Here is a 27,639-nt window from a genome sequence, read left to right as displayed (position 1 = left end):
TGATAGCGTTGACTGTGTGATTTTTCCTCCAGGTCGTCCAGCAAAGACTCCAGCACTATGACTCTCCCTACGAACAATGCCGAATGGGGTGCCGTGATCTCCAGTATCAAGGACGAGCTCCCGGAAGTCTACCCCGTATACCAAACCCCACTTCCGTCCTCCGTGAACCGGTACATCGATCACACCCAGCTCTCCTTAGAGGCAACAGACGAGGATATTGACAAGCTCTGCGCGGAGGCCGCCCGATACAACTTCGCTGCGGTCTGCGTTCGCCTGCGACATGTCCGCAGAGCCGTTACAAATCTTCAGGGCAGCCCGGAGTGCACTGTGGCCTGCGTCGTGGGATTCCCTGAAGGCACGCATGACACCATGGAGAAGGAGAAAGAGGCGCTGGACGCCGCAGAACTGGGAGCGAGTGAGCTAGACATGGTGATCAATTGGCCAAAGTTGAAGGAAGGCCAGTACATGGATGTTTACGCCGATGTCCTTGAAGTGCGGAAAGGGGCGCCGTCGCCGGTCAAGTTGAAAGTCATCCTGGAGACTTCGCAATTGACCAAGGATGAGATCATTGCTGGCTCTGTTATATCGAGCATGGCCGGGGCCGACTTTGTCAAGACCAGTACGGGATTCAAGGGAGCGGGGGCCAATGTTGACGACGTCGCTATGATGCGGGCTGTCGTTGAGCTGGTAGGAAGGGGAACCAAGGTGAAAGCTAGTGGAGGAGTTCGCTCAGCGGAAGATTGTGTCAAGATGTTGAAAGCGGGCGCAGATCGCATTGGAACGAGTTCAGGGGTGAATATTATAAACCAGCTCGCAGGAAAGGAGACGCAGCCGGCCACACCTGCAGCCTACTAGTACGGTGGTCTGTAGCGAGCCTCAATGAAGGTAGACTATTGCTTGCCCCTGAGACTGTCGTCAGAAAAATAGTACCTTTCAAATGTCTAAAAGCTATGTACCTGATTAGTAACTATAAGGCACGGCGGTAGGGATGGATATCACTACATTGCTATTTGGGTGGATAGCTGGTGGAGCATGTTATCAACTAAACACAAATCGGCCGTCAATTAGTTTTCCTCACAGACGGGACTTTTGATAGAAGTACCTCTCTAGGACGAAAATGATCTGCAATTATTGACTATGACCATGCGTCTATCCAACTCCCTTTATACCCCTCCTTCCAAAAGGCGTTGCTGCCAAGACGAAGACAACCTTCAAGCTAGGGAACTTACTCACCAGAGCCAAGTACTACTACTCTGAAGTCATTCGACATGCGTCGACCGCATGACTTGCAGGAAGTGACAACCTACCAAGACAAAAACCTTGCAATGATTTCAATCTCGCCGTTTGCGATGGCAGCCCGATGGCAGCCACGACGCTCCCTTCACTTCAAGAGCATTTGCTGGCTATACATATACGGTGAATGAGAAGCATAGTGTCAATACCGAGGATATTTCCTCCTTCGCATTTCTCAGAATCAGATTGTGAACAAACCTGTCATATCCAGGCTCAATCAAGCAAGACTCTGTGTTTCCGGTCCATCGCATGTGCTTTAGCCGCCTTCTGCTTTGACGATGTCATGTATAGGTGATGATAACAAAAACACTCGTTCTGAAGCTGGTGATTGAGACGAAGGGAATTTCCTGCACCCAGATTAAGTCGGAAACCCTCTTGTAGCAGTAAGTGGACTGCTTTCTCCCCCTTCTCACTTGCTGGCAGACCTGCATATCCTACGGAGTACTAGGAGGAACTTCCTTGCCTGCGCAAGAACCTGGGTATGCATTCCAATTTTTGGAGACCGGACTGCTGCCAAATTGGATATATCATCTCCGTGTCAATAACGTGTGCGACTACGGCGAGGCTCCGAAGAATCATTTCGTTCAATGGTTCGTTCGGTTGGCAGGCCGGGAAGGTAGGTGAGGTTGCTATCCTACCCCTTTTGTAACCTCTGGTCTGCCCCCTTCTTCGTTTCAGATTGGATCAGTGGAATGTGTCTCCGACCTTTTGCCCGATGAAACGGGCGCGACTTCCAGACCCGTCAGCCAAGCATTTCTGGTTGATGATCGAACACGAGGCTGTACGTTCTGACGTCTTACTTCTGACATGCGAGGAATGCTTGCTCCCCTTCAATTCGCTTCTACGGTAGCAATGGGCCAATTGATGAGAATTCAGAGCAAGGGAGGGTGGAGGAGCCAGTGCACAGCCCCTTGGTACATGGACCCCTCTTTACATTATTGCCTTTTTTTTCCCTTCCCCCCTTTTCTTCTTGTTGGCTTCTGGCGTGCAGCCGAAGCGATGATAGGATCTTTCAGGCTTGAATTATTGGCGACTGAGCGTTAATATCGCTATGTGGCGGTTATTCATGCATTTGACGGACTGATTAATGGGAGTGAGTTGGCCTGGCTTACAGGTTACTGTTTGGTATGGGTTTTCGGCGTTCTGGACTTTTGTCAAAGGGATGAGATGATTGAGATATCGTTTTATATATTTGAGTAGACCCTTGGTGGGTTCATGACTATATACACATGCAAACGGTCCAGTATATGTAGTTTGCCCGAACTATTAGCCCATTGCGCCTTTCCTGGAAGTCTATTCGACCGATATGTGAAAATATGCAGATGTAGTGAATCCTAGAGTCACAACAGAGAACTGTCAGGAAGGGGAAGATAGAAGCGACAATCATTGCTCGTCACTGCTTTGATCATCGGTTTCGCTGGTCTGAGCTTCCTCTTCCAATTCCATCCGCCGAAGTACGGCATCACCCTTCTTTCCTTTCTTCTCGGCAGCGAACCAGGCTTCCCGCCTGCGAGTCTCGCGCTCTTCCTTTCGAGCTTGACGCAGAAGCTTTTCGCGATGGGCCTGTTCCTGCTTCTGATGCAGCTCATTGACGTAGTCATGCAGGTTGACCAGGTCCGAGCGCAGTCTAGTCACCTCATCCGTAGTAACTTGGCGGGCCGTCTCGTTGACGGCAAGTTTCTTCTTCAGTGTGGTAATTTCCTCTTCCAATGATGCGATCTGGGAGTCATCGACGGTTGCCGCTTGATCGGGGACTATTGATTGCGAAATCGCCGAGACATGGGTTCCGTTGTTCCCGGAATGCTTGAGGGCGGCAAGCTCCGCGAGACCTTCTTCCATCATTGACTCAGGGAAGAAAGCGTGTGTCAAGGCTGTAGAGAATTGATTTGTTCGATCATCGCTTAAAGCCAGTCGTGCTGTGTTAGAGACGAGCAGATGCGTACTGAATGTATAGTCAGCTGGGACCGCGCCAGGCGTACCCGAAGACTCTGAAAGAGCATGGTCATAACGAGGCTTGACTATGGTATGCGCTACCCGTCTCAACTCGTTTCCAGAAGATGGCAGTCCTTCCAAAGGAAGCCCAAAAATATTCGTCACGGGGTGGGTGTAATCGGCCAGTGTCGATGCATATTTCCGTCGAGCTACATTCCATGACAGGACTTTGCCGTTTTGATGTCCGGATAGCAAGGTCATTCCATCGTAGGACAGAGAAAGCGAGTGGACACCACCGAAGTCGGAGGATGGAGCAAGCCAGCGATCTTCCGCTGATGGTTGTGACGGTGTGGATTGTAATGAAGGGTCGTGCAGGGTATGCTGTATTGATTGACTCTTGTAGAAGTCGACCGACTGGACGCTACCATCCTCATATCCGACGTAGAATGCACGGTCAACCGGATCAAGAGTCAAACATGTTGCAGAGGCGGGCAGGAGGAAGGTTCGCAAGAGGCGTCCCGTGTGGTAATCCCAAGCAATGGCAGTGTTATCTTTGGAGGAGGACACAGCAATGTTATAGCGACCGCTGCTATGACCCACAGCGATGGACGTGATGGCGGCGCGATGGTTTGAGAATGTACGGATGGGCGAGTTTGGCTGCTGCCGGTCCCGACCCGAGGGAGGTTTCGTGAATGAAAGGATATCGACGAGTGACCATACATGGATACTAGCATCAGACGACCCCGAAAGAATGAAGTTGGAAGTGGGATCAACCACGAGCGATGTCACTGGTTGTAAATGCGACGCTGTCGTAGCCACTTGTCGCCCGGTGCAAGTCTGCCGTTGAAGGGCTCCCAGTCAGATATCCGAACTGGCACAGACGCAGAACAAGTTTATAACAGCTTGTTCACTCACCTCCCACAAAATCAACCGTCCACCTTCTGTCCCCAGAACCAGAATATCCCCATTCTTCCCACCCGCGAGCGCGATGCTCCGTATGCGTTCCGGAAAAGGGACGATCGCTTCCTGGTTTCCCTTCTCTCGGCTGTACACATGAACGATGGCTTTCTCTGATTGGGCAGCGAACACATGCGACGGGCTCACGGCCAGGCAATTGGCCGCTGTTGAGCTCTTTTTGAAGGTAGAGCGCAGGTTAAGAGCGGGCTGCCACTCTTGCACACAAATTCCCACGTCTCTCAAGGTCGCAGCTGCTGGCGTCTTGACGGACGTCAATGTTGACGCGATAAAGCTCTCAGACAGCATGGCGACTTGACTGAGAATTGAGGAAAAGGGATAGAGAGGAAAAGAGAAGCTGGTGATGATGACCAGCTGTCATGGAAACTTTTTTTTTTTTACATTTTCCTCTTCGGATGGATCACCGATAAAGCGGGCGATAAACGATCAGTTTGTCTTGTTTGCTTTCGGGAAGATGCGATGCCTCTGTATTTGCTTCTAGAAAATGCCGATCAAGCTCATCTAGGAAGACAAGAATTAAATCTAACTAACGGACATTTCTTCATCTGAGGAATTAACTTTGATTATCTGGTTCGTGCCCCAATACATTGACAATAACCCTTGGTCCCCCTTCAATTCCTCCTACTGATCCTACCTACTGTCATAGTAGCAGCTCCTCGCTGAGAAAAGGATGGATCGACATCGACAGCCAGGCGGACTATTCTTTTCGCCATGGTGGCCATTCATCCTGGGTCTTCTTTCTCATTCTCTTCAGTGCCTCCTGTAGGTATTGAAGCCATCTGAATGAATGAACAATGTCCTCAAAAGTATACGGAAGTATCTGCAGCCACTACCGAAATTGTACTGCCATCGCCAAATATGGCCGCCAATGCCTGCGCCCACAGCAACCGATGCAAGGGGTCTTTTCGAAGGGGCGTACCTTTGATTGCTCGGTGCAACAGGCACATCAAGTCCGGAACCCAATTGAATTGAGAAATAGAGCGTGACGTCCCTTCAGAAGATCACAGGGTTACCGTGTCCCTCGCTCTGCATGTCTCATTCCTTGTGTTCTGACGAAATAGGATCGACTTGGGTAAGCAGACCACCCACGTTGTGGTGTCCCTGCAGATGGCGCGCAGTCACCGCCGTCGATCCAATAGCCGTGGTGACTGTTTCGATCTCACCTCCCACTGGCATGCAAGGATGGTGAAGTCGTTACCTTTCCAATTCGTTCATGTTCCAAATCTTTGGGGGGCTCTCCGGAAGGGGCAAGATATACATGCCCAATGTCTGGCCTGCTGTCACCCCAGGGCATCAAGGGATGGATGGGTGGAGTGTGTAAGCTGTGCTTGTAGTTATAGGTGATGACGGCTCGTTTAGATGATTCGCATCTGGTTCCCTTCTTCCTGGTTTGACTTCTTTGGCCCATCCCAGTGCTATATACAAATTCATGGCTTACTGCTCTTCTCACAACTCTGCGTGCAACATGTCTTCCACGGACCACCCATCTCCTCGAATGTTCTCGAGACCAACCTATCATGAGCATACAATGTCCGCTTATCCCGTACCATCCTACTGTGTGCCCCGTGAATGTTCCATGGCACAGGATAATGCACATGTATCGACCTGTCTTTCAGAAGACTATCGACCTCGGAGTAGGAAGCAGGTGACGAGTTCTCTGTCTTTCATGCCGCCAACCGTTTCTCGGCCTGAACAACTACCTGACCACACGACTACACAGTTAAGACGGCCGGCAGACCGGGTACCCGTCTGCATTTCGCCTTTCCGTTCCGTGCGGAGGATGAAGGAACCTTTTCAGTTGCGTCTATCAGGCTCCCCTTCGCTGGAAAATATCGCAGCCGCCGCAAGGGAGTCCAGAGCGGCATGGCCAATGTCTGGAAACCAGACACTGCGGACATGGCGATCGGACATGAACTTGATGGCTTCGAGTCTGGAGACATTCGGCCTTCTGCCGAGCCCCCCTCTGTCTGACTCCAGAGAATCGCGCCCATCCACATCGTCGACGTACTTCTCACCCAAACCGGATTCTGAGATGGAGGCGGGTGAGAGACGAATGAAACATTGCGGTTGTACTCCTGAGTTCAACTCATGCGTCGCTTGCGACGGTGCGCTCGGCAAGGTTACCAAAGCAGAGGAAAAGTCGACACAGGAACCAACCAATGTCCATGCGGCGTACTCCAACCTGGTCAAACGATGTGAATCTGACGAGGGACGATTCACACCAGCCTCCACCGATTCGGAACGAACATTATCGCCCTCTGAATTCTCCGATATTGAGCTACCAGAGGTGGGGAAAGCTTCTAGCTGCGTTGTCCCGGCCCAGAGAAGCCGGACAGGAACGGTTTCAAGCGAGGGAAGTAGCTGGATGCCAAGCAATCTCTCATACTTTGAGAGATGGCTCCAAGGTGTTCCGGGAACGCTAGATGTCAAGGACGAGAGGTCAAAAGAACTGAACTGGAGAAAGTGTCAGATAGTCCAAAACAGCCCTCCCCGCCTGGAACGCAAACGTGGGCTGGAGGCTACAGACGAAGCTGTGGTAAGTTTCCGTCTGAGAGCTACTCGTTCGTTTACCCTACTAATACAAAAGCAGATTCTTGATCTCACCAGCTGCAGCATAACTAAGCCCAGACTGGTCGATATATCCCGACAGTCATCTCCCGCCATGAGCCACACGCTCCCGAATAGTACACAGCATCCAGTCCCTTCCACTCCCGACATGCGCCAACAAGAAATATCTGCCTTCAGTCCTGACACTCCATTGGATATGTCAGATAGTGGTTATGTTACCCATAATTCCTGTTACTCGCCAGACGAGTTTCTGGATGACAAGGAGTCGCATTATACGGATTCTATTTCAACCCATTCAGAAGCAGCTAGCGAAACGATAGTGTGTGACAAGCTGGTTCTCAAAGAAGGACCGTCTCTCTCGCCACCAAAACCAAAGCCTGCGACTAGAGCCCTGCCAAAGAGTCAAACCTCCCCAGCGCGGTCGTCCAATATGTCAGAGAAGGAAGAGCGAAGGTGGTGGGACCATGAGTGGACAATCGAACAGCTGGAGCAATCCGTCAAAGATTTCCCACAGAATATGTTGAAGCTTACGTCGCCTGTCATAATGTTCCTTCGTCACAACAACGAGAAGGCATTAATTCGACCGTTTCGTAAAATATTCCCAGACGTTGCGGAAAATTTGCTTGACTGTCTCTGTGCGGTCCTGATAGCACGAAACTATGTGGCCTCGTTGGCATCTACCCACCGAGGGACCAGCAGCTTATCCTATCGATCGACATTGTCCCGCTTGGATACAGTCCCAGAGAAGCCAAGCTCAACGCCAGCAACGCAATTCACTCCAACATCGCCATCCCGTATCAGAGACCGTGTCCTGGGACCGCGAAGTGCAGAGCTTCGAACAGACTTGGATCGAATGGTTGACAACCTGCTGTTCGCAGTGAGCGGCCGGTCCGATGAAACATTGAAATCCGCTGTCCTCGTTCTAGCCCAGGTGCTTGAATCCAAAGCCTAGCTTTGATGTAAGCTGGACTTGCGATCCTTTTCTTACTGTCTTCTCCATCTTCCTATCTTCTTTTCGTCATTTCATCTCGAATGACTTTCATGCCATTATGGTGAGCATTATAGGTACCACCGTCGGTCTTATATTTTTTTTGCTTTATTCCCTCAATTTCAATCACTCTCTAATATGCCGTTTACTTGCTGTTTAGACCATTGTGTTCTATATACCTGCCATTGGAAATCCAAATTGGCATGCTTTTTCCTTTGTGTTGTATATCATTGGCGGCTGTGGCTGGTGTATGATTAAAGAGAAGTTAATCAAGAGCAATCTAAAGATACTCACTCCAATAATAAATTCGTGATCAGTAGTCCAATCTACAAGAGTGATCTCTGTTATTTAGGTCATACTCGGTGCTTTGTTGCTTGGACCGAACATGGAAACCTCAGGCAACGATCCGAAGGCAGTAATCTAGATGAGTCAGCGTCGGAGGTAATCGTTGTTTCGCCGGGAGTTGCTGGGACCTTTCCCGCGGAATATTATCATACTAATAATTATAATTTAGTATCATCAATGATCACTCTGCCAGTGCTCATATCATCCACATAACAGCCCCATTATTTTCATAATGGCAGCATCAACAAGTCACTTCCGATCACTCTGTGCGTCATCAAGGTCCCTGTCGCGAACCGCAATCGTTGCCCCCATCAGCTGCCGTGGTTATGCTACAACAGAACCCTCGCCATCAGCCACTAGCCCTTCAACGACAACGACAGCACGCAGACGGACAACTTTCAAAGACAAACTCAATGCCGGCCCGTCGTTTGCGGACTTTGTCGGGAACGACAATGCCCCTCTTGACCCCTCCGAAGCATATGCTCTCAAGACCGCGCTCGTCGGGCCCGCCGGCCGCAAGAAGGAAATGACTCGTCTGCCGTCATGGCTGAAGACCCCGATCCCCGACTCGAAGAACTACCAGCGCCTCAAGAAGGATCTGCGCGGCCTCAATCTGCACACTGTCTGCGAGGAAGCGCGGTGTCCCAACATCTCCGACTGCTGGGGTGGCAGCGACAAATCCGCCGCCACAGCCACCATCATGCTGATGGGCGATACCTGCACCCGCGGCTGCCGATTCTGCAGCGTCAAGACCTCCCGGACGCCGCCCCCGCTCGACCCGCATGAACCGGAGAATACAGCCGAAGCGATCTCGCGCTGGGGACTCGGGTACGTGGTTCTGACCAGCGTTGACCGGGACGATCTGGCGGACGGGGGTGCGCGGCACTTTGCAGAGACGGTGATGAAGATCAAACAAAAGGCACCCAGTATCCTGGTGGAGTGCTTGACCGGTGATTACGCGGGCGATCTGGAAATGGTGAAGGTGGTCGCTCGCTCCGGCTTGGATGTGTACGCGCACAACGTCGAGACAGTGGAAGCCTTGACGCCTCAGGTCCGTGATCGCCGTGCCAACTTCCAGCAGTCTATTCGTGTGCTCGAGGCGGCGAAGAACGCTCAGCCCTCGCTTATCACTAAGACCTCGCTGATGCTTGGTCTCGGGGAGACGGATGAGCAATTGTGGGATGCGCTGCGCCAGCTGCGCGCGGTCAACGTGGACGTTGTCACGTTCGGGCAGTACATGCGGCCGACTAAGCGTCACATGGCTGTGCACGAGTACGTTACTCCGGATCGATTCGAGCTATGGCGCCAGCGGGCGCTTGACATGGGCTTCCTTTACTGTGCCTCAGGTCCTCTCGTCCGGAGCAGCTACAAGGCCGGCGAGGCATTCATTGAGAATGTACTGAAGAAGAGAAGAGCTGCCTCTGGGAGTGCGGAAGCAGTCGGCGATCGGCCAGTTGCCGTAGACGAGGTTACGCGGTGAAAATTTCCTGGGATTCTCTCTATTTCTGTCTTTTGCGTCTCTAGGATTCATTATCGGCGCACAGTTGGTTCCTGGTACGATCATCATTGCTGTAGTATTCATCGTTTAGGCCTACCATAATGACGCAGGTTATCATATCGGACGGATTTGAACCCCGTCAAGTTAAATACGATACATCAATCAATGAATTGGAAACATTGTGTGTATGTTTTGCTATGTGGTATTCGTAAAATTTCATGCATATCTACCAACCCATCTCTTGCACACCCTACGCCCGCATGAGACGCTATACTCCGTACGCTTGAACGACCCACTGCCTCAAACAAAATCGGTATCCGAAAGAGCACTGTCAAGAAAAACAGGCAAAAGACGATAGTAAGAAGAAAACGAGAGTAGATGGCTCGCACATATCAAATCCGAGCCTTCTAGGCCAAATACAATAAGGATCGAAAGCGAGAAGCCTTCGTCCAATGCTCGCTTTGCTTGTTGACAGACGGCATTGAAGTGAGGGCTGTCCGCACCAGGCGGACAATTCCCATGCGCTCCTTTCATTCAAAAGAACATTTATGGTAAGAGTGATATGTATCGCTGAACCAAACTATGAGAAGCATGGCTTTCAAGCGTCGTCGGAAATCAACTCCTTGACGTCCTCTTTTGTCATACCAAAGAGATACAGAATGTCCAACATACTCTCACCATTGAGACGAGTCGGTGCCTCAAGCTGGACCTTGGACTTGGCGCGCCAGGCAACTCCAAGACCAGCCGCATGAAGCATAAGAAGGTCGTTCGCACCATCGCCAACAGAAACGACCTGCGAGATCGGAATGCCGTTCTCTGCCGCGAGAGACTTGAGAAGCTCACGCTTCTTGCTTGCATCAATGATAGGGCGAGTAGGTACAAGCTTGCCGGTGAGGGTTTGAGACGCCTCGTCGATTTCGAGCTGAAATGGGATATTAGTCAATGACGGGCTGAGGGACGTCGGCATGAGAAGGAGGGCAACCCACGTGATTGGCAAACGCATAATCGATGCCGAGTTGTCCAGCGAGCCATTCCGCCAGAGGCTGAAATCCTCCACTCAAAACCGCGAGTTTGCAACCAAGCTTTTTCAGAGCTTTGCACAGTTCGCGAGCGCCAGGCGAAATGGTGAGTACAGGCTTCAGCTTCTCGAATACGTCAGCTGGAACGCCATTCAAGAGGCCGACACGCTCTTTAAGCGACGCGGAGAAGTCAAGCTCTCCATTCATGGCACGTTCAGTAATTTCCTAGCCGCCCAAAGTTAGTGGTTGTGCTATTCATTATACTAGAAGCTGCCCGCTACGAACCGAGACTTCCTTCTCAACGCCAATGAACTTGGCAATTTCGTCAATCACCTCATTCTGGATCAAAGTGCTGTCCATATCGAAGACGACCAGACGCTTGTGACGACGGAAGACGCTTTCCTTCTGGAGAACCACCTCGACATTCCATTCGCGCTCGAACCGCCATATGCTCTCGTGTTTGCGAAGGTCGTCGAAAGAAAGGTACTCGGGGTTCGGCGGAGGAGAGAGAGTAACCTCTACGACGCGCGGCTGATCATCCTGATCCAAACTGCGATGAGAGGTATTCATGCGCTGGTAAGGCGTCGAGAGAGATTCCATAATCTGGAGGAAATTGGTCAAACACAGCTGGGAGACGAACGGACCGTACAGATGGTCGAGTGGCTCCGGCTCCGGAGCTGGAGGCTCCCGTGGGAGCTTCTCAATATCAACCGTTGGGGCCGATCCCACAGGAACCATGGGGGACGGGAGCTTATTCGCATTTGGGGAAGAGTCGGGATGGAGATGAGGATGAACGGGATTGGCGGACTTGTAGATGATAGTTGCTACCAATTTTGGAGTTCCAGTAGGAAGAGGATTTGTCTGATGATTGAAGATGGTGTGAATAATGCCGCTTTCCGTGACCTTTTCGGGATCGGGGCTGATTGGATTAACATGGAGATTAGAGAGCGACTGTAGTAGAGACTCGCGGGAGGCTCCCAGGACATCTTCGATGTTTTGAGTGAATGAAACCGGGGGCTTGTACTGTTGATGGTCCTGGATAAAGGAGTTACTCGAAAGACACTGTCGTAGCACCGGACGTGCCGGACGTGCTGGACGTGCGATAGGGTTGGGTGCTGCCATTGTGCCGCAATGTCGGGACACGTTCTCTTGGACAACTGGCGGGCTTCTCACAAACAACCGAAAGCGATCGTCCAAAAGGCACCCTGGTAGAGAACTGGAGACTTGAAGCAGACAGCTAAAATGATATAATGACGGGGATGGGTGACTCTGACTAGTAGCAGTACGTCGTCGGTAGTTTGTCAATTCCCTGTGACGATCGGCGGGTGGGCGGCACGTGGTGGGGTTGTCCCAAAGAGGAAAAACACATGAATCACGTGCAGGAGAATAAGCTGGGCGCTTCACCGCCCGGCAGAAACCTCAGCACCTGATCAAACCGAGCCGATTATTATAACTTGGGCTACGACACCAGTTGTTGGAACAGGTCTATATTCGGACTTACTCTGTAGATAGACACTGATTGTCTAAATGTCCAAATGAACAGCAGTATCACTATTCGGTGTCGTGTAAGACATTTGCTTCCCATCGTTTCGACGCTTACTGATATGCCAAATAGAGACCCTAGCATGGCGATTAGACTACGGGGCTCATCTCGGATGCAGCCCGGGAGCTGATAAGAAGAGCAACCTCTGACTCTTATGACAGTCTGCAGCTCGGATGAATTCGTTCCACCAGCATTAATAATGCTCATTCTCCTGTGTTCGACGCTTGTTCCAGAAGGGACAGTGAACAGGAGAGCAACCAGGCAGGACTTGATGACATAAGCCATTCCGGTCGGGCAGAGATACTGGAAGCGCAAGTATTGCGTGATTTCCCCAGGGCATGAGGAAATTGAATTTTTCAGCAATGCCTCTTGAAAGGGCAGGCGGTCACAGCCAATGTCGTGATTGAGCATGGCAAAATCAGCCGGCAAATGGCGCAAGTAAGTATGAGAACATAGAGGGGACAGCAGGGTGCCGTTACCGGATTATGTCGTGATTGTCCCTGTCTGCTTCTCCCTTATATCAGTCTTGCCATTGGCATCTCTGTTCTGGTCCTTCAATCAGTCTACCAGACTTGAATCTGTTGTGTTCTCTCTCTTTCATCATATCATCTCTGTATCCACTCTAGATCTATAAACATAACCAATTCATTGTTGCACTCATCAGACAAAACGTTCTTGTGTTTATCCCTTGTTTACTTTGAAAGAGTCCATCACGACACAACCCAGGATGCCTGCCAAGCTGCCTTCCAACTACACCTCTGATACAGAGGCCGCTGTCGACTCCAGAGATCTTCAGACAGAATCCGGCTATGTCAGTGGGGATTCGAGTGATGTCTACACTCCAGAGATTGTCTTCACCAAACCACACCTGCAGTTTCTTAACAGACAACTACAGTTCCTCGAGCCTCAAGGTTAGCCTCTTGTGTCCCTCCTCGGGACTCTCTAGTAGGCCAAGTAGCTGACAAGACATAGAAATCTTGAGATGGTGCATCACATCCCTTCCTCATCTCTTCCAGACCACTGCGTTTGGTTTGACCGGGCTTGTCACCCTTGACATGCTTTCCAAGCTTCAAGTGCCCCGCCCACAGATGGTTGATTTGATCTTTCTCGACACTCTCCACCACTTTTCGGAAACCCTGACTCTTGTTGACCGTGTCCGCAAGAGGTACCCTCTGAACAACATCCACATCTACAAGCCAGCTGGTGTCGAGACTGCGGAAGAGTTTGCCAAGAAGTACGGAGCCAAGCTCTGGGAGACAGACGATCAGTTCTACGACTGGGTTGCCAAGGTCGAACCGGCCCAGCGTGCCTATCGTGAACTCAACGTTCATGCTGTTCTCACTGGACGCCGCCGCAGTCAGGGGGGCAAGCGTGGCGATCTCGATGTGATCGAGGTCGACGAGGCTGGCCTCATCAAGGTCAACCCCCTGGCCAACTGGACGTTCGAACAAGTCAAGCAATACATCAAGGAAAACGATGTGCCCTACAACGAGCTGCTGGACCGTGGCTACAAGAGCATCGGTGACTGGCACTCCACACAGCCTGTCAAGGAGAACGAGGACGAGCGATCCGGTCGCTGGAAGGGCCAGGAGAAGACCGAGTGTGGCATCCACAACCCTCGCTCCAAGTACGCCCAGTACCTGATGGAGCTGGAGCGTAAGCGTCAGGAGGAGGCTCTATCGCAGGCGCTACAGAACCAGCTCACCACCTCTGCTCAGTAGACATTCTTTGTCTGTTCTTGATTTGCATCTTCACTGGCGTTCTCGGGTTACATCTAGCGAAGTTCACGCAGCCTTGATATCATTTGTCATCCCTTAGAGGCACCAAGCCAAGGGATTTATGCCGTTACGAATTGTGGGGTTAATGGGTTCAGAAGCTTGCCATGCCATATCCTTACCTACCCTTGGGGTTTTGTACATAGCGAGGACTGGCATCTTGCAAAGGATGACATATGGTCAATCCTTAATAACGATTAGCATGATAGAAACAACGATTTTCTTCGAAGCTGAATTGGACTGGACTAAAATGCAGAATTACTGGGTTTAAGCTATATATGTCAAATTTATTCTTCGTACTATGGGTCAGTCATCAACGAGCAAGAGCATATGACGTAAGACTATGAGTCTGTATCATGCATTCACTATTGCCAAGGTGATGCCCGGGCTTTGCGTGAAGTGATGGACAATCCAAAGACACATGAAATCCACGCCTGAGTCGATTTCAAGATGGTAGAGGAATGTTGGCATTCATCGGACTAATCATACTGAGGGGTAGTTACTCTCTTGTGCAGGTTGAGCGATGGCGTGATTAGATCTAATCTTATCAATCTAATCAACAATTATCAGCAGGAACGTAAGGTGTTTGATTGGACAACAGCAACCACCATCTTCAAGCGTCTATTTATCCTTTGGTGGAAAACAGGCTAGAGTATAGCAAAGCATTCTTTTCAATGAATTAATGGAACTTCCGAGAAGCTGACATGAGCGACCTCCCATCACTGTGTCTGCTTTATATGAGGTTGCCTGCACGTAGCATTCAGTGTTTGACCTGCTGAGCGCCAACTCATTCCTACAGGTATCGAACAGCTCGTACCCAATCAACGGCGTGTTTAGTACGATCCAGAAAGGCCAGTTTCTGGACTAAGACAAGACAGCAAGCCCTTTTCTACCATGAAGGCCAGAACTTAGGTTCGAAGTAAGTCCATCATCAGCCATCATGATGGCCATAGAAAGAGCTGCGAATCAGCTTCCTGTCATGCACGTCTTCCTACGCCAACGTTTGTTATTATTATTAACCTGACTGGATTCGATGTTACTGATAAAGCACTGATTCGAGGCTAAAGAAAATACATCGGTTTGACAGTCGGTACCACCATACTGACAATGGCAGGGACGAGAAGATAGGGCTGGCTCTGCCACGTGATACCAAGATGCCAAGAACGACCAAACTCAAAATGAAATAAATTGACAATCACGCAAGCCGTGCGGAGAATGTCGTGATGGCTCAAGTGGCCGTTGATAGGCTTATTGGTAGCAGCATGTGGCGTTTCAGGCTAGAGGGAGTTCTGGAGCTGTGGTTTCAACAGATCCGATCTGAGAATTGAACTATGTTTTCATTGCTTTTGTACAGAATATCTGTCCATCTATTATATGTTCTGTATCCACGACACTGACATGACTCCTATTATTGAGAGGGATCAAGTCTTAAGATGTGGGGAGAGGCAACGTAAGAACATCTGTCCACGCTTAGTAATTTTTCCACTTCCCCTGAAAATCATGAGTCCATGACTCGGTCTAGGAGAAGCTGACGATTCAGGAGGATATCCAACGGTTTGTACGGGGAGAAGTATTTCCACGGAGGTACAACTGTCAGCAGTAGCAGTACCTTTAGTCAGATGTAGTCTACAGGATTAGTAGATTGAATTGGAGATGGTAATACCGGAGTCCGAACCAATGTATGGAGTACCTAAAAGGTAGTACCTATACAGCATCACATCGGCGATTTCGGCGGCCGATATCGATGACGAATGATGGCACTACATATTGTTTGAAACAGTCGCATGAAGTGAATCAAGATATCGCAATCACCGACTCGCTGTATCAGCATTATTGATCAGGGGAAGGAGAAGAAGAATGATAGCCTAATACTAAAAATAATGATGGACCGTGGACGAAGGAGGAAAAAGGTACGCAACTACGTAGACAGACAAGGCGCAGCTCCACCATCGGACAGTGTACTGCCATTTGCCGGGACCGAAGAGAATATTATGGGGACTCGTCAAGACTCAAGGACAAGATTATTATTCTTGTTTCCAGTGCTACGTAGTCATCCGTAGACTACGGTTCGTAGTAATCAAGGAAGTCTACCTTATTATTACTAGATAAAAAGACTGTCTTCCCTTGGCTCATCTCTTGCCCGTTAACTTTTCCCTTCATACCCCTCTCTCTCTTACCCCCTCCATTGCATTCCACCTTTTGTATAACTTACCCCCCAAAAGTATTCTGTATCTTTTTTTCTTCACACACAAAAAATGGCCAATCCTCCTCATGGTGGTGTCCTCAAGGACCTGCTCGCCCGTGATGCTCCCCGCCACGACGAGCTCGAGATTGAGGCCGAACAGCTGCCTGCCATTGTCCTCACCGAGCGCCAGCTTTGCGATCTCGAACTGATTATGAACGGTGGTTTCAGTCCCTTGGAGGGTAAGCTTATTCCTTCAGTCTTCATTATGAGAGCAGTGAATATCTTCGATTCCTATCGAGGAGGCACAAGGCTATCGCGGGGGAATCGGAGGGAGGGGTATCTTATGAGGGGGCGTAACTGGGAATGGTTGCTAACGCGGAACTTCGCATACAGGTTTCATGAACCAGAAGGACTATGACAGGTATGCTCTCAGTTTTGCTCACGCAATAAACCACAGTCCCGTATACTGACGGCAATGATCTCCGCTCAGTGTTTGCGAAAATGTCCGTCTCGCCGACGGCAACCTCTTCTCCATGCCCATCACCCTGGATGTGTCCCAGGCCGTTATCAATGATGGCAAGCTCAAGCCCGGCTCCCGCGTCACCCTGCGCGACTTCAGAGACGATCGCAATCTGGCCATCCTCACCATTGACGATATCTACCGCCCTGACAAGTGAGTTCCATTCTGCTCCTTCTTGGCATCCGTCGCGCTTTTCCTACTTTCACCGCGAACGTGGTTTAATTGTCCTTGCGTTGTTTATCTGGAACAATATACGCAACGCTGCAATTGACCACAGCAATCGCTCCATTTAATCAGAGATCCGTGCGTATAGTGGGCCTGACTAACTCGTTTTCATTACGTAGGGCTAAGGAAGCCAAGCTGGTCTTTGGCGGTGATGAGGAGCACCCTGCCATCAAGTATCTCTACAACAAGGTTGAGGAATTCTACGTTGGAGGAAAGATCGAGGCTATCAACAAGCTCAACCACTACGACTATGTCGCTCTCCGCTGTACGTCCGATCGTTCGCTCGAGCTGCAAATACCAAAAAAAAGATTGCTAATAAACCCCGGTTATAGACACCCCCGCGGAGCTGCGTGTTCACTTCGACAAGCTCGGCTGGAACCGAGTTGTTGCTTTCCAGACTAGGTATATTACCATGCCATTGCAATAAATCTGGCGGAACTGCAGCTGACTGGTCTCAAGAAACCCCATGCACAGAGCTCACCGTGAGCTGACCGTCCGTGCTGCTCGCGCTCGCCAGGCCAATGTCCTGATCCACCCCGTTGTCGGTCTCACCAAGCCTGGTGACATCGACCACTTCACCCGTGTCCGCGCCTACGAGGCTCTCCTTCCCCGCTACCCCAACGGAATGGCCGTCCTGGGTCTTCTGGGTCTTGCCATGCGTATGGGTGGTCCCCGTGAGGCCATCTGGCACGCCATCATCCGTAAGAACCACGGTGCCACTCACTTCATCGTCGGACGTGACCACGCTGGTCCCGGTAAGAACTCCAAGGGCCAGGAATTCTACGGCCCTTATGATGCTCAGCACGCTGTCGAGAAGTACAGGGAGGAGCTCGGCATCGAGGTCGTCGAATTCCAGCAGGTCACTTACCTCCCCGACACCGATGAGTACAAGCCCAAGGACGAGGTCCCCGCTGGTGTTAAGACCCTGGATATCTCTGGTACCGAGCTGCGCAACCGCCTGCGCACCGGTGCTCCCATCCCTGAATGGTTCTCCTACCCCGAAGTTGTCAAGATCCTCCGCGAGTCTAGCCCTCCTCGCCACACTCAGGGTTTCACCATCTTCCTTACTGGATACATGAACTCTGGCAAGGACGCTATTGCCCGTGCCCTCCAGGTCACCCTCAACCAACAGGGCGGCCGCTCCGTCTCTCTCCTGCTCGGTGACACCGTCCGTCACGAGCTCTCTTCTGAGCTGGGCTTCAGCCGCGAGGATCGCCACACCAACATCCAGCGTATCGCTTTTGTTGCCGGTGAGCTCACCCGCGCCGGTGCCGCCGTCATTGCCTCCCCTATTGCCCCTTACGAGGAGTCGCGCAACGCCGCCCGTGACGCTGTTACCCAGGCCGGCGGCAACTTCTTCCTGGTCCATGTTGCTACTCCCCTCGAGTACTGCGAGAAGACCGACAAGCGTGGCATCTACGCCAAGGCCCGCCGTGGCGAGATCAAGGGCTTCACTGGTGTCGATGACCCCTACGAGACACCTTCCAAGGCTGATCTCACCGTCGATGTGTCGAAGCAGACCGTTCGCAGCATCGTCCACGAGATCATCCTCATGCTCGAGACCGAGGGCTTCTTTGACCGTTCTTAGAGTAGCATAGGCGCTTTGGATGACTGTTCTGTGATACCATTGGGGATTTAGAGTAAATACTTTGAAGGATCTGTTTGTAGAGTATACTGTTTCTGTGTGAATTTAATACCTTGATTGACCTTGGGCAATTGACCCAGTGTCTTATAGAATCATCGAGTATCAATAATTTCAACCTTTGACTTGGTCCGGTCCATAGCACGTGACCCATGTGTAACTGTCATAGGATGCAAACAACACAAACAATCCACAATCGTCCAATGCATCTGCAACATCTTCTCTCCAGAAAGGTAACGAGCTAGAAATCCAAAGACCATCGTCAACACCAAATATCAGAGCATGCTACCACCTCGGGTCCCTGCTGGCCGAATACCAGCAGCGAGCCGGCCGCTACTACCACCGAGCAGCCATGGTCTCCGCCATCAATTCCGCCCATTCACACACCGATCCCGACTTTTACTTCTCTCCCCGCCGCTCGGCCGGCCTCAAGTACCGTTTCTGTCACCCTTGGCGAGCACTCGCCCTCTCCCGCCCCTGTCGATCCATCTCCGTCAGCATTTCGCCCGGTTGATTTCCACCGAGCGCCGCGATTACTACAAGCGCCGCCTATCGCGCGGGCTTCGGATCGGCCTGACATTCTACGCCATCCTCGTGCTGTTCCAGGTGATCAAGCTGGGCGTCTACCAGGAGGAAATCGAGCACCAGTGGCCTACACCGTCGGAATGGTCGTGGAAGAGTCGCTGGTGTCTGCGGTCCGCGCAGGCGCTGCAGAACCCGGAGCAGATCGGTAAACTCATGACCAACTGGCCCATGGTTGCGGGGTACCTGCGGGAGCTGCTGGAGCGGCTGGAGAACCCGGAGGGCGAGGGCAAGGGGATCAAGGAGCAGGCGGAGGGTGGGATTCTTGTTGAGGGCGTGGGGAAGACCGGGTTCGATATCACGGCTAAGAGTGAGCCGTGGCGGAGGGGCTATCACCAGGCGCTGATGGGTGCGGCCAAGGCCGCGGAGAATCTGGAGGGGTGGCTGACGGATCGGAAGCAGCGTATCTCTGCTCCTGCGGAGTATGTGGCTGGTCCTTCGAATCCTCGACCCAAGCCCATGCCGGCGGGCCAGAAGCAGGTCCCGCGGGAGGAGGATAGCGAGCCGGCCTCGCCGAGTCCGGAGGTGTTTTATATGAAGATTTTGACGACCAAGGGGTTTGATACGCGGCAGAAGCTTGATGCCGCGTTGGCTTATGCCGACTGGCTTGATTATAAGGGTCTGCAAGAGACGGCCCGCGACATGTATGCTTGGGCCATGGATATCGCTGCCGCCGGGTCACCGGTGGACGCCAGCAACGTGGTGAACACGAAAACGGGGGTCCTGAAGAACGACGCCCAAGCGCTACCGTCTGAGAATATACTGCGGGTGTCGACTGCGCTGGCGGTACATCACGCCCGGCAAGGCAATCTGCCCACCGCCCTATCCATCTTCACGTCGGTGCTTAAGGCTCGCCGTTCCCTCCCCCCGCCTCCGCCTGATGCCAAACCTTTTGTCCTCCCATCCATCCCCAAATCGACCCGAGACCCTTTCGTCTCATTCTTCAACTCCATTAAAACCATGTTGGTCCCGGCCGAATACCCCCCGCCCCTCCCATCGGGAGACGAACCCCCGGTCCGCACTCCGACGTCCGCCTGCGAAGAGGCAGGCCTCATGACATACATTGGCGAGATCATCTACGCTTCCTCCTCCAAGGAAACTGGCCTTGCCTGGACGCGCGACGCAGTCGACATGGCCGAATCCACCATCCTCGAACTCGGCGGCTTGGAAGACCGTAACCCCCGTCACCGCTGCGCCGAGTGTCTCCGCGTCGGTCTGGAGAACTGGAAGACAATGGTCTCCAGGCTCGTCGCGCAGGCAGAAAGCGAGGAACGCGAGAGCCTCGAGAAAGCCAAGCATGCCTGGTTCGGAGGCGAGAAGCAGATGGAAGCCAAGGCCCTTGAGCGGAAGCGGTGGGAGGCCGAGCGATTGATTCTCGACGACAGGATCAAGAAACTCTGGCCTATTATCGACGGGGAGTCGGGTTTGGAGGGGATCGCGCCCAATAGTTCTCTGTTTGTTTGACTGCTGTTCGGTTGATAATGATGTTCGGGAGGGCTTGATTCACATGGAGTTAGGCGGGAGTTCATTTGCATCAAAAGGTTGCGTTGTATCTATCTCTGTACATTACTTGACCGACCTTGAATCATATTTGGGATAGTCTTGACTAGATTGTAATGTTACAGACTGCACGCAAAAGAGTACGATAAGCTGAAGCTGAGAATCTCAACCATGAACAGCAAGATGCCGATACCCAATCAAGGCCAGGAATAGAATAAGCAAGGGAGTATCCAACATTATATACACTAAGAACGAAAGAACCGGTATCCACTAACGAGACGCTGCTTTTCTCTCAATCGATTAACACGGACGATAGAAGAACAGAACAGGTCATCCTAGTCAAGTCAGATCAACGAAATCATGTCAATGAACACCAACGACAGTCCCATCAGGCAAAGTAATAGTGAACTCGTCAAAGTTGAGCGTAAAGTTGCCCTTGATGCCAAAAGCCGAGAGGTCGATGTCAAAGGTGCCCGTCTGCGAGGTCGAATACGAGTGAGCCAGGTACATCTCGATATCGACTTCGGCTTGCATCGCCGCGTCAAACGCGCCGGTCTTCTCGAATATGTACAGGACGGCAATGCGCGAGAATTCGAGCACCTTTGCCGGGATGGCGGGAGGAGTCGGCGTGGACGTGGGTGTGGGCGAAGGCGTTCCGTGCGTGGTCTGCTCGGTGACTGTACCAGAGGAAGGGGCTGTCGAGGTTGCTGCTGCGGTGCTGGTGTACGATTCATCGAAGAGGATGCCGTCTTTGGAGCCCACCGAGCCGCGAGCAGCTAAGGTCTGCGTCGGAATATCCCTAGTTGTGGAACTCGGTGCCGATTCCTCGACAGCAGGAGCAATTTCTTCGGATACCAACCGGTCGCCGACCGGCTCCACCAGAGAAGCGCGACGGGCTTTGTTGGAGGTCGAGGAGAGGCCTTTGAAAGAGATGAGTGAATTCTCCGTCGTGCAGGAGACATTGTTTTGGCTGAAAAGCGCCATGAGGCTCATCGAGTCCAAGGGAATGCTGAAATCACTGCTTGCCTCTTCGAATAAGCGTGGAATATCGCTGCCCATGGTTGCATTCTTGGATGTTGAGTTCTGAACGATCTCAGTCGTCACACAGCTCGCGTCGCCGGCCACAGTGCAGCGAGAACCTGTATAGCCGTTGGCGCAGACGCACGAGCAGATACTCCCGCTCGAGACGCTAACACCGCCGTTTTCACAGGGCGCAGTCTTTTCGCATTGTGACATAGAGGTGGACTTGTGATGGGGAACTGCGACCAGGAAGATGGGCACGAGAACAGCGACGAGAATTACGCAGATGATCAGAAGACAGACGAGGATGAATAACCACGGTGGCATGCCACAGCAACGGCGCGAGTGCTGCTGGCCTTTCTCCTCGCCAGTTTCAGGGCACGTTTCACGCGATCGTAAATGCTGCATGGGAGTTCTCCGGAAGAAATCTGGCCACGAAGAGCGCACTTCGGGCGTTCCTGCTGGAGGCGGGAAAGATGCCAGGATGTCCTTGATAGATCCTGATTGGCGAGCGTTGTGACCTGAGTGAGGAATCAGTTTGGTTCGAAAGTTTCGGTCTCATGCATCCAGTGAATGCGTGACTTACCTTGCGCGAATCTACTGGTATTATCTTTGAGCAGGTCATTCCTACTGGCCGTCCTTCCGTGCTCAAGATTTGTAGCGAGCCTCGTGGCGCGTCGGATCAGGTCAGGCAAGCTTGTGAGGCTGCCTCGGGCTTCTGCCGCTCGAACAGCCCCGAGATCTAGGCGAGGTGGCCTACGGCCTCCCGGCCTCTTGTCGCTCATGGTTGGTACAGCCTTGGGGAGGATTCCCAACTCCTTCTGGGGAAATCCCATATCGTCGTCCGTGTGCTGGAGTGCAGCATGTTGGCCGCTGATGTCCACCACGATCGGTGGTTTCTCCGGATCGAGTTCGGACGAATCGGTCGAGATTGTAGAGACGGAATGTCTTTCGTACTTTGACCCTGCTGCGATCTTCTCCAAAGCAGTTCCAGCAGGCACCACATTGCTGATCGAACGCTCTTCTACGGTCGATACCGGGGATGGGCTGCTGGGCTTCTGGATCGTTCGCAGAGACGGTTTGCCCCTTTTGCCGAGACTGGCTTGTCTGACAAGTGTCGAATCTCCCTCGTGAACGCTAGGCGGTGAATTCCGATCATAGTCAGACTCGACGTCTAGGTAAGCTCCAAGAATTTCAGACCCGGCCGGTGCAGAGCCCCAGCTAGACGGAATGACTCGGCTGGATGCATATGACCCCTGCAAGATGGTTGGGCTGTCGGAGAGTTCTTCCGGGATCGGAGAGACAGAAGACCTGCGCTTCGTGGAAAATCTCGCAGCATTTGATGGGGCCAGTCGTTTCTGGTGCTGCCTCTGGGCCGGGTTTGTCTCTGCAGGTGCAGGTTGGGCGGGAAGAGCAAAGTCGGGAATGGACAGGAAAGAAGAAGCTGCGGACTGCCTAAACGATTCATCAGTCGTCATAGGAACTCGCGGGGCTGGATTAGCAGCACGATCCGGTCCGTAAGGTGGAAGATGCCCCTTAACGGGCGGACGGGGAGGTGGTGGATGTGGCAAGGGGTGCGAGAATGATGGGATAGGCCGGCTGAGATGAAGGGGACTGGGTGCTATGTCCGACACGCTTCTTTCAGAATAAACCGACGGAGACGGAGCATCAGGCCGTGGCGGTCGCTCTGGAGGGAGCCCTTTTGGGATGAACAGCCTTGCCTGAGTACCGGACACATTCGTTTGCAGGCTACCATCAGTCGGTAAAGGCCATTGGGTCATATGGGACTGATCCGCCTTGATTTTGGGAGTGGGACCCGGACGAGTACTTTGCGAAGGCGCCATCGCGATATCCGGACGTCTGCCAACCTCTAACATTTGCCTCGCCCGTTTGACGGAACCTTTTCTGTTGAAATTTGGCCCCGTCGATTGGAAGCCATGGTCCAAGCTCTTGACCGAAGTCGGTTCCATTTCTTGTGTTGTTAATTCTTTTCTTTTTCCTGCGAATAGTGTAACGAATGTAAATGATCTATGTCAAGCCTATCTTTGCCAGCATAGGGGCTATGACACAGCACAAAGTGGTGGTATAGAAAGATCGGTCTTCTTCAAGTCGGTAAATAGAGCGCGCACTAGGAACGAATGACCAGCTCGAGTCTTATGCCGAGGGCGATGTCAAGAGTAACAAAGGAGGGTAGCCGTGAGCTGAAGATATACAAGCCACGTGATTCGGTAGCTGCAGCCGTTGGAAGAGCTGCAGTAGATGAATCTGAGAAATACAAGCTTGAGCTGGAAGGTAAAGAGGGAAAGAAGGCTAAAGGGGCAGTCAATGCCTCTGCTGGACAAGGCGTCGAAATGAGCACACGCCACGGAATAGTTTCATCATGAATGTCATCACATCAAGGGAGGCATACCAGAGTTCAATCAGAAAATTCAAGGAGAGGAAGGAAGATTGACTGCGAGGTATTGCAGGATTACAGTGTCACAAACAGGTTACCTCAGAAGGATCTCTGGTTGTCCATTGATCCAAGCCACTGGGACATCAACGTTGTTAGTGATTTCCTCGTCTCAAAGGAAATTTCATATCGCGGACTTACAGGTACATCATGAGAACCAAACAACCGGACAAAAAAAAAAAAGAGCGTCAAGCCCTGGAGGAGAAGAATGAATGGCAGACTCAAGAGGACGAGAGCACTCCAACTTTCAGTATAGAGGGAGTCATCCAGACTCGATTACTGTGCCGGTAAACAAGGAAGGGTCTTCCAGCGACCCGAAATTGTTCTTGGCCTAAAACCAGGCTTTGATATTGATTAGACTTCATCGAGTATCATTTCCGTCCGGCGCCCGGATGATTCATATTATTTCATAGTCCAAAAGGACGAAAAAACGCGGAAGGGGCGCGGACCGTTTGGGGCTGGTCCAATCCTCACGCAGCGGAGTTGATCCAAAGATGAGCAGGGTGGAGGCTGACACTAGGAGTGTTTTTGATAGTAGCTAGTGCAATAATATCAGTCCCCTGGCAGGTACAAGAGTTGTGCCGTTTAATCAAGACCAGCTTCCTATCGCCTCTGTGTTTAGTGGTCACTCTTGATGAAGCAGCTATGAAATTCCTGCTGTCCCCATTGCGAACAGGAGCATTGAGACTCTGCTATGACGCTGACCCAAATGGTCCAGTGGTTTGTTATTCAGAGTCTGATTCTCCCGTTTGTTTCGTCGAATGGGCTGGATTGACTCGTCTTGAAACACAAGCAGAGAGGCACATAATAGACGACGACGCCAGATTGGCCAGAACCTCGAGAAATCTGATATTTTGGTCGGGGCAATATAAGCTCGGGGCGAATCAGTTCGGTGTGGGACTCGGCGGTCATTGGCCAAGAGGCACTAAGTGGATGTAGAGTCGACGCTATGTCTCATCCTACGCGATCAAGGCACACTTTTGCGAGCGGCACTTTTCAACATGAAACGGTGCTTCCCGTGTGTATCCATCCAGCCAGCTCCAACTTTTGGGCCGGGGTCCTGAGACTATGCGTGACGACGGGAGGGATTATCTATCGCCTAGGCAGCTCATCATCAGCGATGTCCATGAGATAAGCTCTGTGGTATTCAAATGTGCATCATTGTTGATCAAAAGATCCTGCTGGGATCAAATAGGACTCGAAGAAATGAAAGGACGTTACCCCTGGTACTGAACCCATTAACGGTTCAAGACTATTGCTTGCACTGGGCTATTTCGGGGACACAAGCCCGAGAGTAACGCCAACGGTTGCCAACTAACGTGCGGATAAACCGACCGTTATTGACGAGCTAAGATGCTAGTAGTAAAACGCTAATCAACCAAAGTGATAATAATAAACAAAGTCACCAAAGGGATACTCCGGACTCCGCATGCAGAGCAGGAAGCCAGGCAAGACACCAAAATATCATGATAGCTGTAGGTTGATGAGAAGCAAACAGCTCGAACTCCATTATGTGACGCTGTACTGTACCAACAGCGGCTGCATATAGTCCTCTACTGTCTTTGTTGTCTGCGTTCTAGCCATCAAGTTCGATAGTACTATCAGGTTATAAAGGACCCCGAGTTGCAGCTTATTCTGGTTTCTGCAAGCTATGAGGATGTGACCCCTGAAACTCTTCTGGCTTTGCTGAGGGGTGCATAACAAAGTCCACCAAGGCCTCCTACAAGTCTGCCACTTCCACACCAACGCACACACCCAGATGGCAGAGAATTTCGTTACCAGACATACACAGTCAATGGACAAGCCTGTTCGGCAGTTTCAGATAGTCATCATCACTCTTCCTGCCAAAGAACAGTCTCTTGGCGATATGCCATCCTTTGCTCAGTCGAACAGCATCATAGCTAATCTCCTGTAAAGCCAACGTTATTCATGCCTGTGCCAATGTAACGGCGGCACTCGAGTCCGAGTTATGGCAATAATCCACCTATCCTTGTTCGATGAAGCCTACTCCGTACCTCATGTTACAAATGACAGGCTCGACTGGTGAAGCGCAACGTTGAACACATGCCTTGTATCGTGGACTCACTTTTCAGTAGGGTGAGCTCATCGCAGTTGCCTTCGCAGTCGCTCGACCTCCCTTTCTACAGTCTTCATCTCCACAACCACACTGGCAAGCTTGGGCAAATGTTGCTCTACAGCTTCCGTGAAAGACCTTTGAGCGCTGCGAAGAGAAGGGGAAACCAGGATTCCGTACCAATGGATAGGGTCAGAGAAGCGAGACCGCTCTTTTGAGGAGTCAGAGTCTGAAGTCGCACTCGGATCGACCTGTCGCGCATTGTCGATTTCCGAGTCGGCCTCTTCCTTGCCTTTACTCGTTGCTGGCTCCTCGACTCGCTGGTTGTTCGTAGTCTCATCAATCGCGAAGATCTGCTTGTACTCGTCCGGTGGACACTCTCCCTGCGGGGTGTCCTCAGCCCCATTCATGATCTTTTCTTCTTCGGCGCATGGAGGAGATCGTATTGCCCTGATTATGAAGCGCTCGGTTAGTCCTCGTGACCAGGGATTCGCCGGTTACTGAGCTCGAGTCGGCTCCCAAAGACCGTATTCAGCTTACATTCTCCTAATCGCCTTCATACGCTCGTCATAGTAATCAGCGCCATATCGTCGACCGGGCGGACACGTATAATTTGCATGCGCAAGGGAGAAGAACCCCTTTCTGATCGTCAGCTTCTCTACCCCAGGTGGAAACGATTGCGCAGGACGAATAGCGAGATATACCGAAGATAATTTTTTGGCGAGATCTGCCTGCAGTTTTTGATGCTGATCCAGAAGTAGAAGATATCTTTCCAGAGAATGGTCCAGCAATTGTAAGGTTTTGGCAGAGGACTCGGTCTCGTCAGACTGCTTGAGATGAAGCTCCGGTGATTCAGAGCTCTGGCGGGATTCTGGAGGAGTCGGGAGGTCGGCCATTGATGAGTCAAAACGTTATTGCAGCGTAGAAAAGGTAGTTGGATACTGCTAGATGAGGCTGTGACGCAGAAAATATGACAAATGCAATAGCTGCTCAACACCCAGTAGAGTGCAGGTCGGCGAATGGGGAATATCTGGAGAAGCACACAGAGCTCGGCCGCCCGAGCCCGATAACTCCGTCATCGCGCTTCCGGGGAAAAGCAAAAGAATTTCCCTGCGCAATTAAGTGGATAGTCGGATACATCCTTCTTTCTCTTCCCTTATTCTGTCTATCCGGGAGAGACTGTGAGTCTTCTATACTATCTTGATATTCTACTATTCTGTGTTCGAACTTGGACGTCCATCCAGCTTGTCCGACTCTCCGGCCTAATTGTGAACCGCCACCTTCAGTTGAAGTTGTGATGCAAGACACTGTCCTGCTGATCCTGTGAAAAGTATACTATCGCCTGACTAGGATCGCTCCGAGAACAGCTGTCAGATTATCTGATCTGTCATCGCTGTAACGCTTCATCTTTTGTCTTCGTGAAAGCCGTGAGGGGCGAAGTCGAAGAGAAGGCACAGGCCTCATTTGGATACAGCATCATCAGATTAGTGATTTATTGTCGGA

General features: G+C 51.5%; 10 protein-coding genes across 10 annotated transcripts; 6 read left to right on the top strand and 4 right to left on the bottom strand.

The window, feature by feature from the left end:
• Positions 1–57: 57 nt before the first annotated feature.
• Positions 58–855, top strand: Aspvir_005142 (2-deoxyribose-5-phosphate aldolase; the record flags this gene model as incomplete). Its single annotated transcript, XM_043268361.1, has 1 exon — positions 58–855. The coding sequence occupies one exon, from the start codon at positions 58–60 to the stop codon at positions 853–855; it is 798 nt and encodes a 265-aa protein (XP_043124296.1).
• A 1,821-nt stretch (positions 856–2,676) lies between these two features.
• Aspvir_005141 (putative ribosomal assembly complex component Ipi3) lies at positions 2,677–4,488 on the bottom strand (the record flags this gene model as incomplete). Its single annotated transcript, XM_043268360.1, has 2 exons — positions 2,677–4,062; positions 4,141–4,488. 2 exons carry the CDS (start codon positions 4,486–4,488, stop codon positions 2,677–2,679), a joined length of 1,734 nt encoding a protein of 577 aa, XP_043124295.1.
• Positions 4,489–5,665: 1,177 nt separating this feature from the next.
• Positions 5,666–7,720, top strand: Aspvir_005140 (uncharacterized protein; the record flags this gene model as incomplete). Its single annotated transcript, XM_043268359.1, has 2 exons — positions 5,666–6,736; positions 6,791–7,720. The coding sequence occupies 2 exons, from the start codon at positions 5,666–5,668 to the stop codon at positions 7,718–7,720; spliced, it is 2,001 nt and encodes a 666-aa protein (XP_043124294.1).
• Positions 7,721–8,333: 613 nt separating this feature from the next.
• Positions 8,334–9,581, top strand: Aspvir_005139 (lipoate synthase; the record flags this gene model as incomplete). Its single annotated transcript, XM_043268358.1, has 1 exon — positions 8,334–9,581. The coding sequence occupies one exon, from the start codon at positions 8,334–8,336 to the stop codon at positions 9,579–9,581; it is 1,248 nt and encodes a 415-aa protein (XP_043124293.1).
• Positions 9,582–10,197: 616 nt separating this feature from the next.
• On the bottom strand, positions 10,198–11,740 carry Aspvir_005138 (phosphoserine phosphatase SerB; the record flags this gene model as incomplete). Its single annotated transcript, XM_043268357.1, has 3 exons — positions 10,198–10,521; positions 10,586–10,843; positions 10,904–11,740. The coding sequence occupies 3 exons, from the start codon at positions 11,738–11,740 to the stop codon at positions 10,198–10,200; spliced, it is 1,419 nt and encodes a 472-aa protein (XP_043124292.1).
• A 1,148-nt stretch (positions 11,741–12,888) lies between these two features.
• On the top strand, positions 12,889–13,882 carry met16 (phosphoadenylyl-sulfate reductase (thioredoxin); the record flags this gene model as incomplete). The annotated part of the gene is made up of 2 exons (XM_043268356.1): positions 12,889–13,072; positions 13,134–13,882. The coding sequence occupies 2 exons, from the start codon at positions 12,889–12,891 to the stop codon at positions 13,880–13,882; spliced, it is 933 nt and encodes a 310-aa protein (XP_043124291.1).
• A 2,309-nt stretch (positions 13,883–16,191) lies between these two features.
• sC (sulfate adenylyltransferase) lies at positions 16,192–18,454 on the top strand (the record flags this gene model as incomplete). Its single annotated transcript, XM_043268355.1, has 6 exons — positions 16,192–16,360; positions 16,515–16,542; positions 16,612–16,794; positions 16,986–17,131; positions 17,199–17,268; positions 17,326–18,454. 6 exons carry the CDS (start codon positions 16,192–16,194, stop codon positions 18,452–18,454), a joined length of 1,725 nt encoding a protein of 574 aa, XP_043124290.1.
• Positions 18,455–18,790: 336 nt separating this feature from the next.
• Aspvir_005135 (uncharacterized protein) lies at positions 18,791–20,554 on the top strand (the record flags this gene model as incomplete). Its single annotated transcript, XM_043268354.1, has 1 exon — positions 18,791–20,554. The coding sequence occupies one exon, from the start codon at positions 18,791–18,793 to the stop codon at positions 20,552–20,554; it is 1,764 nt and encodes a 587-aa protein (XP_043124289.1).
• Positions 20,555–20,953: 399 nt separating this feature from the next.
• On the bottom strand, positions 20,954–23,580 carry Aspvir_005134 (uncharacterized protein; the record flags this gene model as incomplete). The annotated part of the gene is made up of 2 exons (XM_043268353.1): positions 20,954–22,131; positions 22,197–23,580. 2 exons carry the CDS (start codon positions 23,578–23,580, stop codon positions 20,954–20,956), a joined length of 2,562 nt encoding a protein of 853 aa, XP_043124288.1.
• A 2,585-nt stretch (positions 23,581–26,165) lies between these two features.
• Aspvir_005133 (uncharacterized protein) lies at positions 26,166–27,032 on the bottom strand (the record flags this gene model as incomplete). The annotated part of the gene is made up of 3 exons (XM_043268352.1): positions 26,166–26,586; positions 26,677–26,774; positions 26,841–27,032. The coding sequence occupies 3 exons, from the start codon at positions 27,030–27,032 to the stop codon at positions 26,166–26,168; spliced, it is 711 nt and encodes a 236-aa protein (XP_043124287.1).
• Positions 27,033–27,639: the final 607 nt, after the last annotated feature.

This window comes from Aspergillus viridinutans (genome assembly GCF_018404265.1).
Source record: "Aspergillus viridinutans IFM 47045 DNA, scaffold_3, whole genome shotgun sequence".
NCBI lineage: Eukaryota > Fungi > Ascomycota > Eurotiomycetes > Eurotiales > Aspergillaceae > Aspergillus > Aspergillus viridinutans.
This window is presented reverse-complemented; position numbering and strand designations above follow the sequence as displayed.